The 15,000-nt window shown below is 40.3% G+C and overlaps 1 protein-coding gene across 1 annotated transcript in view; it reads left to right on the forward strand.

Annotated features, from left to right (window-relative positions):
• The window catches only part of LOC138010574 (alpha-aminoadipic semialdehyde synthase, mitochondrial-like), a 28,839-nt gene that overhangs the window by 7,070 nt on the left and 6,769 nt on the right, over positions 1-15,000 (forward strand). The window contains exons 7-20 of the mRNA XM_068857552.1: positions 1-134; positions 789-874; positions 1,222-1,333; positions 2,162-2,224; positions 3,164-3,228; positions 4,320-4,462; positions 5,687-5,816; positions 7,829-7,939; positions 9,075-9,183; positions 9,781-9,857; positions 11,792-11,855; positions 12,810-12,977; positions 13,696-13,788; positions 14,207-14,319. The exon at positions 1-134 is cut by the window's left edge and continues 49 nt beyond it. Coding sequence (XP_068713653.1) covers positions 1-134; positions 789-874; positions 1,222-1,333; positions 2,162-2,224; positions 3,164-3,228; positions 4,320-4,462; positions 5,687-5,816; positions 7,829-7,939; positions 9,075-9,183; positions 9,781-9,857; positions 11,792-11,855; positions 12,810-12,977; positions 13,696-13,788; positions 14,207-14,319 — 1,468 coding nt within the window. The remainder of the gene's footprint in view (positions 135-788; positions 875-1,221; positions 1,334-2,161; positions 2,225-3,163; positions 3,229-4,319; positions 4,463-5,686; positions 5,817-7,828; positions 7,940-9,074; positions 9,184-9,780; positions 9,858-11,791; positions 11,856-12,809; positions 12,978-13,695; positions 13,789-14,206; positions 14,320-15,000) is intronic.

The raw sequence follows: 15,000 nt of genomic DNA on the forward strand, positions 1-15,000 counted from the left end.
ACGTTCCACGCCTTCTTACTTATGGTGATGCAAGAAATTTGCTAAGGACAATGAAGAGATCAAGTGCATATGAAGGCTGTCCTAGCCTTCCACAAAGATTACTGGCCATTTGCGACATATCTGCAGATTGTGATGTAAGCAAAGTTGTAATGATTGTCATTTGAACCTCTTGCAGGCACACTGTGTACACCTATGTCTGAATGATGTCAATCCTCTCTTTCCTGCCTTATTCATTTTCCTGGAGTTGTCAAGTGTTCATTTTATTAAGTCATTTACTTGAAGGTTCATCTACTGTCCATCTGCCACTTCCATACAACTGTATGTCTTTTAGTTTGCCTACAATTTACCTGCCCACTGATGAATGTTCTGCATGTTTATCCTCTGGCATCCAAAATGTCTACATGTCCCCTTGCTTGTTGGTCTATTTGGCTGCTATGCATCTCTCCTTCTCTTCCTTCTTGATTGTCTTGTCTCCTTTTTTTTTTTTAATCTGACTGCTCCTTTATTTGTTTATTTATTTGTTTGTTTGTTTGTCCTTCCATCCTTCTCCCTTCAATTCTTCCTTTCTTCTTTGCCAATGCTTTCATTTATTCATTTCTCTCTCTTCCTTCCAGACTCCCATTGTTCCATTGTTGGATTTTTGCTCTTTTTGTTTGTTTTAGTCCATTCTTCCTTTTAAAAGTCTTTTCTTCATTTATCTCCTTCAATCTTTAATTTTAATCTTTCCTTCATGGTAATGCTTTCACTCCAACATCTCCTTGTTTTTTTTTTTTTTTTTCAACTTGCAGGGTTCTTTAGAATTCATGACGGAGTGTACTACAATCGAATATCCATTTCACTTATACAATATTAAGTCAGGCACCTCGCAGATTGGGTAATTGATATTATTATACACGTATAGTTAATTTATTAATGATTTTAAATGGTGTAACAGTAATTTTAAATCACAATTTTAACTGTTTTTGCTTGAAATTCTGTAGTGACAAAAATGTTAATTTTGCTGTTGGGAAAGGCCTAAAACAGCCAATTAGCTAACTATTAAAAATTAAATCAATTAAAATTTGATTGAGGATTCAAAAAACCTTGCTTTGACAAATCCATATCAGCCCACATGCATTGGCGATTTTGAATCTGGCATATACTTTCTTATACTTTTCTTATACTTTGTTTCGTTTCTTATACTTCGCTCACTCAGTGTTCATTTAACCTCGTTTATTTCAGAATGGCTGGTGATGGAGTTCTCATTTGCTCCATTGATAATCTTCCTGCTCAGTTGCCACGAGAAGCCACAGATTATTTTGGCAAATTGTTGGTACCATGGCTGCAGGAAATGGTGAGTAATGCTAACACATCATCAATTTTGGAGCTTTTGGGTGCAGGGATGGTGCAGTGGTGTCAGAGCACTCACCTCTCACCAATGTGGCCCGGGTTCGATTCCCAGACTCGACGTCACACGTGGTTTGTTGGTAATTCTCTACAGTAACTCTGCACGGAGAGGTATTTCTCAGTGTACTACTATGGTTTTCCGTTGACAGTGTTCCCAATTATGTAGTGCTCCAGTGCTAGAATGACTAGACACTTAGAAAGTTCCTTTCCTTTTATATAAAACTGATCTACTTTAGTCAAGTTTCACATTTTCATACATTCACAGCCTTCTCAAAATATTTTTTGGGAGCAGGTCATAAAGAAGGTGGAGAAGGTTTGGTGCTAAAGGCACCCAAGCGAGTGCCCAAAAGGATGCAAGCTTCTAGGAGGGTCTCGGGGCATGCTCCCCTCGGATTTTTTCAAATTTAGACATTCACAGATGCAATTTAGTGCAATCTGGTGGATTTAAAGCGACGAACTTTCACATATGGATTTGACACTTGCTCGGAGTCTGATGAGAAATACTGGAATGCTAGTTAAATAAACATTTCATGTGCGCGAGGCAAAAAAATATTGTGGACCCAAAATTTGTACGTCAAACAAACTTTTTTCACGGTTTTAAAATATCTCCAGTGACTTCACGTTCGAGCTTGAAATGTATTGTGTCTGACATTTTCTGACTAGAAGGAGACGGTCAAGCTTTCTGAGGAGGCGGCTCATTGAGCCGTCGACCGGCCAATTTTGAGAAGGCTGCATTCAGGTGAAACTCTCAAAACACTTACTATTTAATTTGCAGATTGATTCACATGCAACAGCTCCATTTGAAGAACAGCATCACTTGTCAGACACGGTTAGGAATGTAAGTACTTCACACACATCTTTGGTGCACAAAATAATAATGATGATGATGATGATGGTAATGAACTAACACCTACAAAGCAAAGTTTTTTCCGTGCATGGTGGAGCTTTTGGCCCTCAGTTCAAGCTACGATGACTTTGATGTTTGTTTTTGCCTTTCCTCTGATTCCTGCATGTATACACTTCGATTGTATAATTTAGTTTGGTTTTTAACATAGCTACAGTACATTTCTTTTATTATTGTATCTTGTAAGCCATGATGTATGTTCCTGGTTCTTAGTAAAAGGCATAAAATTTATTAACAGACTTACGACTGAAAACGATGCCCTCCTTGGGTCCTTTCTGAGGAATCGACTGCTATATATAACCTTGCCATCTTTGCAGAAAGAACAAATCATCCGCTACGCATGCTCTCTGAGCTCTAGCTGGCACAAAAATCGTTGCTAACGAAAACGCTTTGAAGTAAATTTGAATTAATTCTCGGTTTTCACATGACGTCACGACCGCCATGTTGGTGCCCTAAACAAAGAAAAGGCGGCCATGTTGGTGTCCCGACCAAATCCTCCGGGAATTTAACTCTATTATTATGCAAACGCTTCCTTTTGTTTTCGTTGAAAAACATGGCTGTTGATCACGTGAGAGAAAACCAGCAATAATGAGGGAACATACAAACAGCTGCGCATGTGCAGTTGTCATTTTCAGCACGTGCAAAGCGTGCAGCACGCTTTGTATTATCTCATTAAGTATTCATATTTGCGTTTTAACACTTGGCCGACGTTTTTTGTCTGAAAACGAAAGGCGCTTTTCCTATTTGACCATTCTTTACATTACGTCAGTCAAAGCAGAACACACGAGCTGGTTTGATGATTTAACCATATGGAGTTCCAGGCCAGATGTTAGCCGCACTTGTCATTGATTTGCTTGTGTTGTTTTTGAAAAGGCCATTATTACTTCAAATGGGGAGCTTACACCAAGCTACGAATACATTGCCGATTTGAGAAAAAGGTATGAGCAGCTTGTGTTGCTTCTGTTTTCGCCAATAGTAGCTCCCCTTGTCTCTTTTAATAATCCAGATTACCAATCCCTGACTTACAGTCGTCTGGCTAATGAAAATTTTATAGTAACGAAATTGTGATGTTGCACGGCTCGAAGGAGTACTATTTTTTCTTTTGCATCTGATAGAATAACTGTCGATAGGTTAACATTTGTACCTCTTCGTGGTGAGTCATTTACCAAAGGAGGTCTGACCAACTGGCTCAAAGACTGACCAACTCAGACTACCTGACGTAAGTGACATACTAGCATCGCATTTACAGTGAACGGCAAACTTCAGGATGGAAATTTGCGTTTTATCAAAACTCAAAGGAGAGTGTTTGATTCTATAGCTGATTCCTTGCCTGTTAGCTTCAGAATGAGATATGAAATTGAAGAGATAGAAATGCTAGAATATGAGAATTTCCTGGCTATTATGACAAGCACAGACCAGCTAAATCTCTCTATTGTGTATGAATGACTGACAGGATCACAAACTAGCGGCTGACAGGCGAGCTCACTAACCCGCTAGCTTACTCACTGACTTTCTGTGGCAGACTCACCTACTCTCTGGTTGAAAGACTGATAGACTGATATACTGCCTGTTTGACTGCTAGAGTGTCTGACTGAATGACTGAGAAACTGACTGACTGGTTGCCTTTTGGCTAACGGACTGACTCCTTAAAACGTCTGGCCCCAGTTGTTCAAACGATGGATAGCGCTATCCGCCGGATATTTAAATCACTAGCCATTGGATACCTCAAATCAGTTTTGCTAGTGTTTATCCGCTGGATAGCGCTATCCATCGCTTGAACAACTGCAGCCTGGCTGGCTGTTGACAGACTAACCGACTGACTTGACTTGACTTGACTTCAGTATTTGCTGGCTTAACAACGAATATGCACACTCCACTACATCTAATTAATGGCTTGTCCGAAAGCTGTATATTTTAGTCTATGCTCTGGATAGTGACTTATCCACGTGAATAAAGTTATGCGGCCTTAGAACTGTGACTTGAGCCTTGTCTTTATTAACGCTCTCATTATTATGGTCAATTTTCATAGCCAAGAAGAAGCCAAAGCTCGGGCATTAGGACCAAACGTGACCATACCAGTTAAACAAAAGGTCCTTTTGCTTGGGTCTGGGTTTACTGTGGCACCGTGTGTTGAGTATCTGACAAAGGACAAGAGTGTTGCCGTCACAATCGGTGGGTCTTGTTTACTAATTGTACGTTATGATAAATGAACTTTAAGTGTCAAGTCTTCCAGCGATGGGGCGCTAATTGGGGACTCTGTACGTTAAAATCAAACCAAACGTTGTTTTTTTGGCAAGAGGGGAAAACCGGAGTACCCGTAAAGGAAAACATCTCTGGAACAGACTAGCGTACAATCAAACTCATCGCACTTAACACCACCGTGCTCTCTCAATTATCCCGAAAGAGAAATCCCAACTTACTGAATCCGCGTATTCTACCTTATGTCTCCCTTTTAAGTACTGCATTCTCTATAACTGTGAATAACCATTGCAAAATAAATGACCGCTGAGAATCGAAGATGACTAGGTTTGACAGAGATTCGGCAAACAGCAAACTTTAGCGCGACGTTTGCCTTTTGATGTAAAAGCGAACCTAGGGTGCTTTCCTTTTGTCAGAACTGGCCAGCTTGCAAAAAAATACAACAATTTGAAGGAACATTTGCATGATAATACCTCGCATTCTTCTGGAGGACTATCTATCATCCACAAAGTGTGTTAGTAAGGCGCTTTGAGTCAAAAAACGAAGGCGGATGGTTGAAGGGCTCAAAGCAAACTGTTGCATGTTTTTCTTTTTTTCGTAGTCGGTTTCTATTTTGTCAAATCAGGGATAGAAAATTTCAGAGACACTTTCGGTGAAGAAAGTGTATTTGTTTTGTTCCGATTGACAAAATTCCCTAAGGGAAAGTGTTTTAACGTTCAGCGATCACCCAAGCCAAGGAAGAGACATTAAGCGCTCAAGCAAAAGACGAAAACTGACTCCAAATGTTCCTCTAGTGCGTGATCTCGAGGACACCATTTCGTTTCCACAAAAGGGTGGCAGTGATTTTATTTTTTCCTTATAACTATTTTTTTTCTCACAACAAAATGATTTTTATTTTATTTTACTACACCATGAGGAGTAGTCGGATTCTACGGCTTTAGAGTGCTTTGTTTCGGTGAAAAAAAAAATCCGCCGGCCGACTTATTTTCGCGCGCCCTTGTTACGCAGGTCATTATGCGCAGTGTAATGCCTAGGAATCCCCTAGACCTGACTCAGTTGATTCCAACTTACGTAGTGTAATAGAAAGCACATTGCATCAAGAATTTTATTTTTCCTGCTGGAGAATTGCAAACTTAATTCTGGTACGACTTTTTTCAGAAATAGAGCGCCAAAGTTTTTTTTTTTTTGGTATTTCAGCCTCTGATCAGATCAGTGAGGCGGAAATTTTAGCTTCCAAATATAAGAACACGTATCCAACTCTACTTGACGTCACACATTCGGAAGACAAGTTGAACAGATTGATTCAGCAACATGATGTGGTTATAAGGTGAGAATTTTTTCGTAACTGCTAATTCGAAGACGTATCCCTGACCTTGGCAAATCACCAAAAGGGAGGAAATTTGAAATCACCGAATCTTTTATTATTTATTTATTTGTCTATTTAATATTTAACAATTCGCCAACCATTGTAAAAATAGGGCAGCAGGATGGTAGGATTCCCTTTCTAAGACTACCCTCCTTAAAACGACACCTATCTCCCCGGCGAGGAATTCAACCCCTGTGGCCCGCGTGACATGCCTGGATACTATCCACTATACTACCGAGGATACCAAATCTTTGACAGCAGTTGAAACATTTTATAAACGTCACCTTGTTAATTTTTTAACTTGTAGTTATTTTGACCACAACTGACCTTCGTAAATCAAACAGATCGCACTTATGATTCAGAGTCTAGTCCATGCAAGGGCAAAGTATTTCAATCCTGCAGTCACATGAGTCATGGTATCCTCAAACTTCGGTCCTATACGATCGTTTCTTTCCTTACACTTCTCCTTGGCTTCTAAAGCGACTGTCGAACGCGCTTCAATAATCCGAGATTACTACTACACTGCAGTAGTAATGTTTGTTCTTGATGTGAGTGTTCGTTTTTTTTGTTTGCTTGTTTGTTTGTTCGGAAAATGGCACAGTTCTTGACAAGGAGTCAAAGGTGGTGAAAAGAAAGGAAACTGGTGGAAACAGCTCATTAAACTGGGGTCGGGTCGGGAGGCCGTAAAACTTGAGCACTGGAATTGTTAAATTGTTGCATTTGTATAGAGTGGTTTTCAATTGAGTGTCGAAAGTAATTAGCAAATTGCTTTGGTTTATGATTAGTTCACTCAGTGATTGGTTCAAAGTTCTCGCGCCACTTTTTCAACCAATCATGGCTCGCGCGCGCACATTTTCCCGCGCTTTGTGTCGGCTACGTGTAATTACTTCTAGTTTTGATTGGTTTACCGGATTGTCTCCGTCCTTTCTGATTGGCTAAAGTAATTACTTTGGTTTTGGTTTTACGACACTCGATTGAAAATCGCTCTAAAAAAGCCGTTGTAAATGTTAAACCTCAATAAATGAATGGAGAGGATGACTCCGGAGTACTCGGAAAGGCCCGAGTAGTCTTTAAAGGATTCTAGCCTGTAATCTGACAATTTGACTATTACCAGATGCGATACTCTACCATTGAGCTAAATACGACACTCATAGGGAAATGGTACAGGCAACAACAATCGTAAAGTCTGGTGTTCACTAGCGACAACAAGCACAACAAGTTCAAGCATAACAGCTCTCGTTTTACCGTGAAAACGGCCTCAACGCAAGCGTAAACACAAGCACAAGCATAAGGATCAAAATTGTATTTTTCTTGCGCTTTGTGCTTGCGTTCGCGTGTAAACGAAACAAGGCATGAGCGCAATACACCTTGTTCGAAAAGGGCCTCCATTTAAATATTCTTTTGTTTTTATTCAAGCCCTTGATGCCTCGTTCTTAAGCTTAAAATGCAAAAGAATATTTTATCTTGAACGAGGCAACAAGGGCCAATTTGTATGCGCATAAATCAGCGGCCATTTTGGAATAAGGTGTATGAAATGTACTACGTCTGGCCATGTCTGGCCATGTCTGGCCAATGAAAGCGCTCGTCCCAGATTCCCCTCGTCTGTGCTTATTCGTGTGCTTAGATGTGTATGCTTATGTCCACGTTCGTTTTCACGTAGCATTAGCTACCGTGTCTTATGCTTGCGCTTCTCCTTGCGCGTCGTTAGTGAAAGCCAGTCTTTAGGTCTCGCTAAATATCTGATCCAGCAATAATTACAACCCAGTTCAATGACCAAGCTCGTGTGAACTAACAACCAGGAGGTGGTTGCTGGAAGCCTGGTTAGCGCTAGCCGTTGGTTAAGAGGTATCAAAACCTACAAGTTTCCATGGTATTTAAATATGGTTTAATAGCGCTGACCATTCTTCGAGCAATCCCAGGCCAGAAGGTGATTGATAATAGTTTTTGGATTTGTCACTCTCATTTCATTGCAGTTTACTACCTTATTCCTTGCATCACGTTGTTGCAAAGTGTTGTATCGCCCATAAAAAGAACTTGTTGACTACGAGTTATGTGCTTCCCCAAATACAAGAATTACACCAAAGGTATGATGACAATATTACAATTTTTTTTTGTTCCTAACGTGATCTTATAGCGAGCATATAAAGCCAACTTACCAAATATATATAGTTCGAAAAGTTCACGTGATGCCAAAGATGCCACATTCACACAATGGCAACATTCAAAATTCGAAATAAAGAAAATTGAATCCACGTCGATTTGCTTATTGTATGAGCGAATTAGAATAGACGTTCCATCTCTTAAACTGAAATGGGAGCTAGGCCTTCTTTTTTTTTTTCAAATAACGTAATATGGAATCGAATGGCATTTTCCTTTTACAATTGGCCACCCGAAGTGGACATTTTTCTTTCTCGACAATAGGCCTTCATATCATATCATATATCATATATCTTTATTTATCCTCGGATTTTTAGAGTAGCTTGGTGTAGCTAATATCTCCGAGCATTTACCCTCCCAACCATGATACACCACAGAAGACAGACCACAACACCGGGAACCACATGCCCTACTACATGCCTTAATCACACGGCAGCGATTTTGAGCCCCGAGGGATTGAAAACTTTTGTTTTTGCGCACCGAAGGCTCGTTCCCAAACATTTCAACTCGAGGCTCGGGGTACGAAATCTATTGTCTATGGCCAATATGGCCACCCCGCGAATAAGGCTCATTTAAGTGATAAATTGCAAAACGTACGAGCCACAATTTCATCATCTTCACGGCATGCAAAAGCAAACTGCAATTGTGACTTTTATTTGCTTTGTGGTTCTTCTTGATTGGCTCGCCTTGAGAGTGAAGAAATATTACAAGAATCACTTAAAAACACTATCAGAGCGGCCATTTAGGAGAGAACATGGACAAAGCCCGAAGCTAAATTGCGCAATGGTTATAACATACCAAGTATGCCTAGAAGGCACTTTATATTAATTACCATACTTATCGCCAGTTCTGACTGGCTCGTGAAACTGATCATTTTCGTTTGATGTGACAGGTAACTGAAAGTAATAAGTTGGATTTTGGTTTTACGGTACTCAAATGAACACTGCTCTAGGTAGTATAAGAGCATCACGTATGATATGGAGGAGGTTTATAAAAAAGCACAGTTCAGGTTGCGGTCTGTCCCTTATCCTTACTTCGGTTCTGAACTCTGTTTGATATTAGCGCGGTTGATGCTGGAGTAGCAATTGTGAACGAAGTGGGACTGGATCCTGGTATCGATCATTTGCTAGCGATGGAATGCTTTGATGACTCGAAGGACGAGGGTGCAGTGGTAGGTCTTTAATTGTTTTGTTTGCTTCGAGTGCATTGAATAGTTTCACTGCTATAATAAACTCGACAGGGAGAGAGCGCCGTTCCGCTTTGAGATAAAGAAACATTATTCTTTCGGAATTTGTCTCTATTTTTCATCTGAGTGCTTTCTTGGAACTCGGTGTCGTCGCACTTTATAATAGGGACCTTTAGATTCTAGGACGAGGACGAGAACGAGTACGAGTTCTCACTGTCCGTTTTTAGCGAAACTACTTAGCAAATTTATATTTCGTACGATTAATCTTACCATTTCTTTGCAGTATAGGTTGCTCAGTTATTCTTATTGCTGGTAACTGAGCCTTTTTGCTGATTGAAAAATGCCAAAACTGCTACCGTGTTGTTGGCTTGTTTTGACACGATGATATTGTTGCAAAACCTCGTACTAAAATGGCGCCGGTATCACGCTTTTCCCGCCAAAATGACGCTGGTTCAAGTTGCGCGCGCTCACTGTTGTTCTATAAGAAACTCTCGTATTCGTAGTCGTTCTCGTCCTAGAATCTAAAGCTCTCTGTTTAACCATTATAGTCTTAACGGATCGTTCACTCTGTTTGTTTTTTAGATAAAATCATTTCGTTCATATTGTGGTGGCCTTCCTGCTCCGGAGCATGCCGATAATCCTCTTAGATATAAGTTCAGGTACTTGCCAATATATTAAATTGTGCCTATAATATATTAAAATAATTATAATAATTTATAATATATTAAATATACAATATATTAAATATATAATAATAATATATTAAATTATAATATTAAATTGTGTCTATAATATATTAAAATGTGTCTATAACTTAGGATATGGTAGTACTTATGAGGTGCAGTTCTTTACTGGAGGTCGGTCTACCTTGTGGGAGCTTAAGTCGGCTTAACATTCCGGGCCTCTTTTCTTAACAAAGTCAAACAGATGCCGCGGTTCTCGGCAATCAAGAACATTCTAGAGTTACTTCAAGTAGATAAGTGCTTTATTTTCCGTTTCCCATGCTTGCTCGGTGCTGTCAGATTTTCGACAATAAACAGCCTTCATATCCTAGACTTGGCAAGAATGAAGATGATTTGGGACGTGTTCTTGGTAAGGACGGTGCCTACTATTGTTATTGTGCATACGTTCTGCGCATCTCAAGATACTCGGATTTCGTATGGGTGGTGTTTATTAATCCTGGGATATTTGTGCGCGGTTCAATACTATGCAGAGAAAGCAGAACCTAGCAAGTGCTTTTGGTATCCAAAAAGAAAATTGGGGGTAACCACGCATTTTACAGAGATAATTAAGCTTCTATTTGGAAAAGAACGCCATACATTGCTTTGTATTTTGAAGTTTTTTACAAATATTGTTGATTAATTACATGTATCTTCGAAAAATGCGTGGTTATCCCCAATTTTCTTTTTGGATTTCAATAACACTTGTTAAGATATGCCTTTCCCGCATATTCAGTAAACCGCGCAAAAATACCTTTGAATTAGTAGGCACCGCCCTTAAGAATACAATACAATGCAATATAATACATACTTAATTAACCGCTCCCCATTGGGGCTTTTCAGGGCCAATGAAACACAACGAAACAACAGAACAGAACAACAACAACAACAACTGTTAAGAATCCCGACTGGCCAGAGGCAAACCAGTTGGCTATTTACAAGTGCAGCTGAGAAGTTGAACCAGGGACTACCAGGAACAAATTCAACGAGTGGTCACAGCGGGTCTTGAACCCAGGATATCCGGATCTTAGGCCAAACGCCCTAACCACTGGGCGACACTGGTCTAAGGCCCGTTTTAAACGTCGCATTTCACGTGTCGATTCTAACGCAAATGAGCGAAAACAATAGATTTTTCTCTGCATTTGCATTAGATTCGGCACATGTAAAATGCGACGTTGAAAAGGAACCCCCACTCTTACTACCAAATAAGTTTAAACCGAAGGAAATTATGTTTACAAACAAGTTTGTTCGAAATTTGTTTTTAAAACACTGTTTATATCAAGAAAAGTGAATGTTAAAATCGCTTATTTTCACTTTCAAATTTCGCGGGCGACGCCATCTTGAAAAATTGTGACGTGTTACGGTTGCCCTATTGCTCTGACACAAAGAGCTTTTGTCTAATAACAATAGAGCAACCGTAACACGACACAATTATTCAAGATGGCGGCGCCCGCGAAATTATAAAACAAGAATAGGCGATTCTAAAACTTATTTATTTCGGATACAAACACTTTCTTTGAAAATACTTTAGACTGACTTGACTGTAACGGTTATTTCCTGTGATTTCATGTTATTTTTTTGATGAAGTGGAGGTTCTCCTTAAAACTGGTCTTAGTCAAAATTGAAGACTAAAAATATTGTGGAAATTTTGTTTCAAGATTTTTTGAAAACTACCTTGTCCGAGTGCCTCGAAGCTTGGTTGTTGTTCAAAAAAATGTTAGTTTTTTATTTGAACAAGAAACTGAAATAATCTGCAATTTGAGTTTCTAGTAATCGATAGAATTGCCGAACAAATTGGCCCTGTGTTGGAGCTTGCCATGCCTTGTCTAAACGTGAACGATGATTGTTGTTGTTGTTGTTGTTATTTTCCTCAGCTGGAGTCCAAGAGCTGGTCTTCTTACCATCATGAACACTGCCAAATATCTCTGGTATGGAAAGGTGAGTTTCGCGTAAAAGTCACTATGACATTTTCGAAATATCAAATATTCAGCTTGATAGTGAGGTAGTGAGGACCAAAAACAATAGAAACACGTTGGAATGAATGTGAAAAATATTTGCATATCATCCACTTTCCTTTGTCTTTGTCCTCTAAACCTCTGTTTCAAGCTGAATTCTAATATATCGAAGAAAGGCCTATTACATTCGAAGCCGGTTATCACCCTAGACACTCTTCTGTACACGTAAAAACCGTCGAATCAAAATTTAAGCGGTTCGTAATTTTGCCAGTCGGGGTGGTTGGTCTATCTCTGGAAGAGGAAAATACAACCAGTCGAAGAAAAACCTTTTTCTAAGGGTGCGTTCCATTGACCGTATTCCGGAATAGGAATACATGGAACAATATAAGTTAGAAATCCTTCGTTTTTACGGAGATTCACATTAAAATTGTCAAACATCTGCTTTAAACATATTTTTATTATCCTTGCAACTTCGAAAGGCGCCAAACATACCGTTTTATCCATCACTCTACATATTCGTATTCCGGAATAGGGTCAATCGAACGCGCCCTAAATGTCACTCGTACCCTTTTATTTCCGTACTGTACTTCCGTATTGAATCTGGTGATTTCTTAAGCCTGGTTTCCATATGATCGCCCTGATCGCCCCGATCGCCCCGATCGCCCCGATCGCCCTAGTCGTTTCAAATAATGTTCAGAGGCGATCGGGACGATTATATGGAAACACCACCTAGGAGATCGCTGACGACCCGGGCGACCGAGACGACCTCGGTCGTCCGGATATAATTCAGTTCTATCCAGTCGTCCTGGGTGGTCAGCGATCGCCTGAGTAGTGTCTCCATATAATCGTCCCGATCGCCCCTGATTATTATTTAAAACGACTGGGGCGAACCGGACCATCATATAGAAACCAGGCTTATGTAAATTGTGTGTTGTAGACTGTTGAAATAGCAGCGGGTGGCGCTTTACTTAAAGAAATCAAACCTACGGACATGTTTCCGGGCTACAGGCTGGAATGCCATCCGAACAGGGACTCGATTATATACGGCGAACTATACGGCATTGCCACAGCCAACACGATACTGCGAGGGACCTTGCGATATGAGGTGAGTTTATACAGTCTCTCCATCCACCTTGACCCGTCCTATTTCCGGCGTTTCGGTGGCTTAAGGTGGCTCAAACCAGTTTCAACACTTTCAAGATACCTTGTTATTAGAAGGATTGACCAGGGCTTGAAATTAACCTTTTTGCTCAGGTGCCAGCTGGCGACTAATGGGGAAAATTTGGTCGCCATATCATAAATTTTGGTCGCCAACTTGGCGTGCAAGGAAAGTCATAATTATTAAGTAGCACAAAAAAAAACCAAAAAAACAGCACAGTCAATTTTGCAGGTGTTCGCTTTTTAACAGAGGGGACAAGTTCTCCAACCCACCTTACGTTAACTTAAGGGTACAGGTTGCTTTTTGAAGGTTCCATGCAAATTTCAAACTCATTGTGCGATGTCTAGCTTCATTATCAATATGTTATCGATTACCATGTGAAACATCAATTATTGCTGAACACGATGCAGTCATTTTTGTGACGTAACAAAAAATGCCAAAACTGCTACCGTGTTGCTGACTTGTTTTGACTTGACCACATTTTTACAAATCCTCGTACAAAAATTACCACGGTATCACGTTTTTTCCACCAAAATGACGCTGGTTTGCGCGCGCTCACTGTTGTTTTTTTTTGAGAAAATCTTGTACTCGTAGTCGTTCTCGTCCTAGAATCTCAGTAAAGCTCTCTGTTATCATCAGTGCGGTTAATTGTCTTCGTTTCTAGGGCTATGCGACAGCGTGTTCAGCTTTATTTCAACTTGGAATGTACAGTCAGGCTGAACGATCAGACCTCGCCGTGGCTCAAGAACAACCTTGGGTAAGTTCGATTCAGTAGAGTTAGCGTTCTTTCAGGCTCACTAAAGGCTGCTATTAGACTCGACTTTCGTTAGCCTCCTAACAGGCTTATATACTTCCAACTAGTAACTTTAACTGGCGTGCCTCTGGGTCTATAAAAGGAACATTATTGATAATCTTGGCTATAATCCTGCACGCAGCCACTCGAGCACCATCATCTAAAGAAACTGACGAAGGAGGCCACGAACATTTCCTAACGGTGTAACCGATCTTGTTATTTCTAAGTTCTAATCAGAAGTTCATGTCCATCAATGACAACAACTCGTGCAAAAGCTCGCCTAAACAATTTCCTATATGCAAGCTAGTACAAACGTTTTGTCCTCCACTTGAAGACATCCTTACCACACCCTTGATGTACCGTTCTCTCTCTTTAACGTTAGAAAAAAGTCTTGGCCAAACTTGTGGGCAGACCTGACGCGGGTGATTCAGAGCTCCATTCGGTTGTGTTTGATTTGGTTGGAAAAGACTCGGTCCGCATGCAGGCCATAAAGGAGTGAGTACATTTCTAGGCGTGTTCTAATTGTCTGATGTGGAACTGCTTTATCTTATTAGTATCACCCGACTAGTGGACTAATGCAAATCGTGCAATTTGATTGGCTACGCTACTAGAGGACTATTAGTAATAGTCCTCGAGTAGCGAAAAGTGTGACGCTTTCTTTCGTTTTATTCCCTTATAAATATTTCTTCAACTTGCATTTGCTAACTTTATTACTGCCTTTTCTGTCCGACTAGTTGGGTGATACTAAAACAATTAGACCCTTCGCCCTCAAGGGCCACGGGTCAATAGCCCATTCGGCTTCGCCTGATGGACTATTGACCCGTAGCCCTTGCGGGCTACGGGTCTAATTATTAAATATTACTTAAACACATTTTTTATGGTAAGCAATATCAAAAAGTAACAACTCAAGCGAAACATAACATTGGTTAAAAGAGTGAGGTGGAAGAAGACAACCAGATTGCTGAAGAAATGTGTTTGTGATTTTGAAGGTTACTCGGGGATATTCGGAAAAAATCCTAGGGATCCCGAACAGGAGTCGAACCTACAACCTTCCGATTACTAGTTTGGATGCTCTACCACTGAGCTATCGGAGACTTTTGGGAGATGGTGACTCGGGGATACTCGTGGATACTCGGGAAGAATCCGACAATTCGAGTCGGTGAACAAAGTCAACCT

Source organism: Montipora foliosa, chromosome 7 (assembly GCF_036669935.1).
Source record: "Montipora foliosa isolate CH-2021 chromosome 7, ASM3666993v2, whole genome shotgun sequence".
Taxonomy (NCBI): domain Eukaryota; kingdom Metazoa; phylum Cnidaria; class Anthozoa; order Scleractinia; family Acroporidae; genus Montipora; species Montipora foliosa.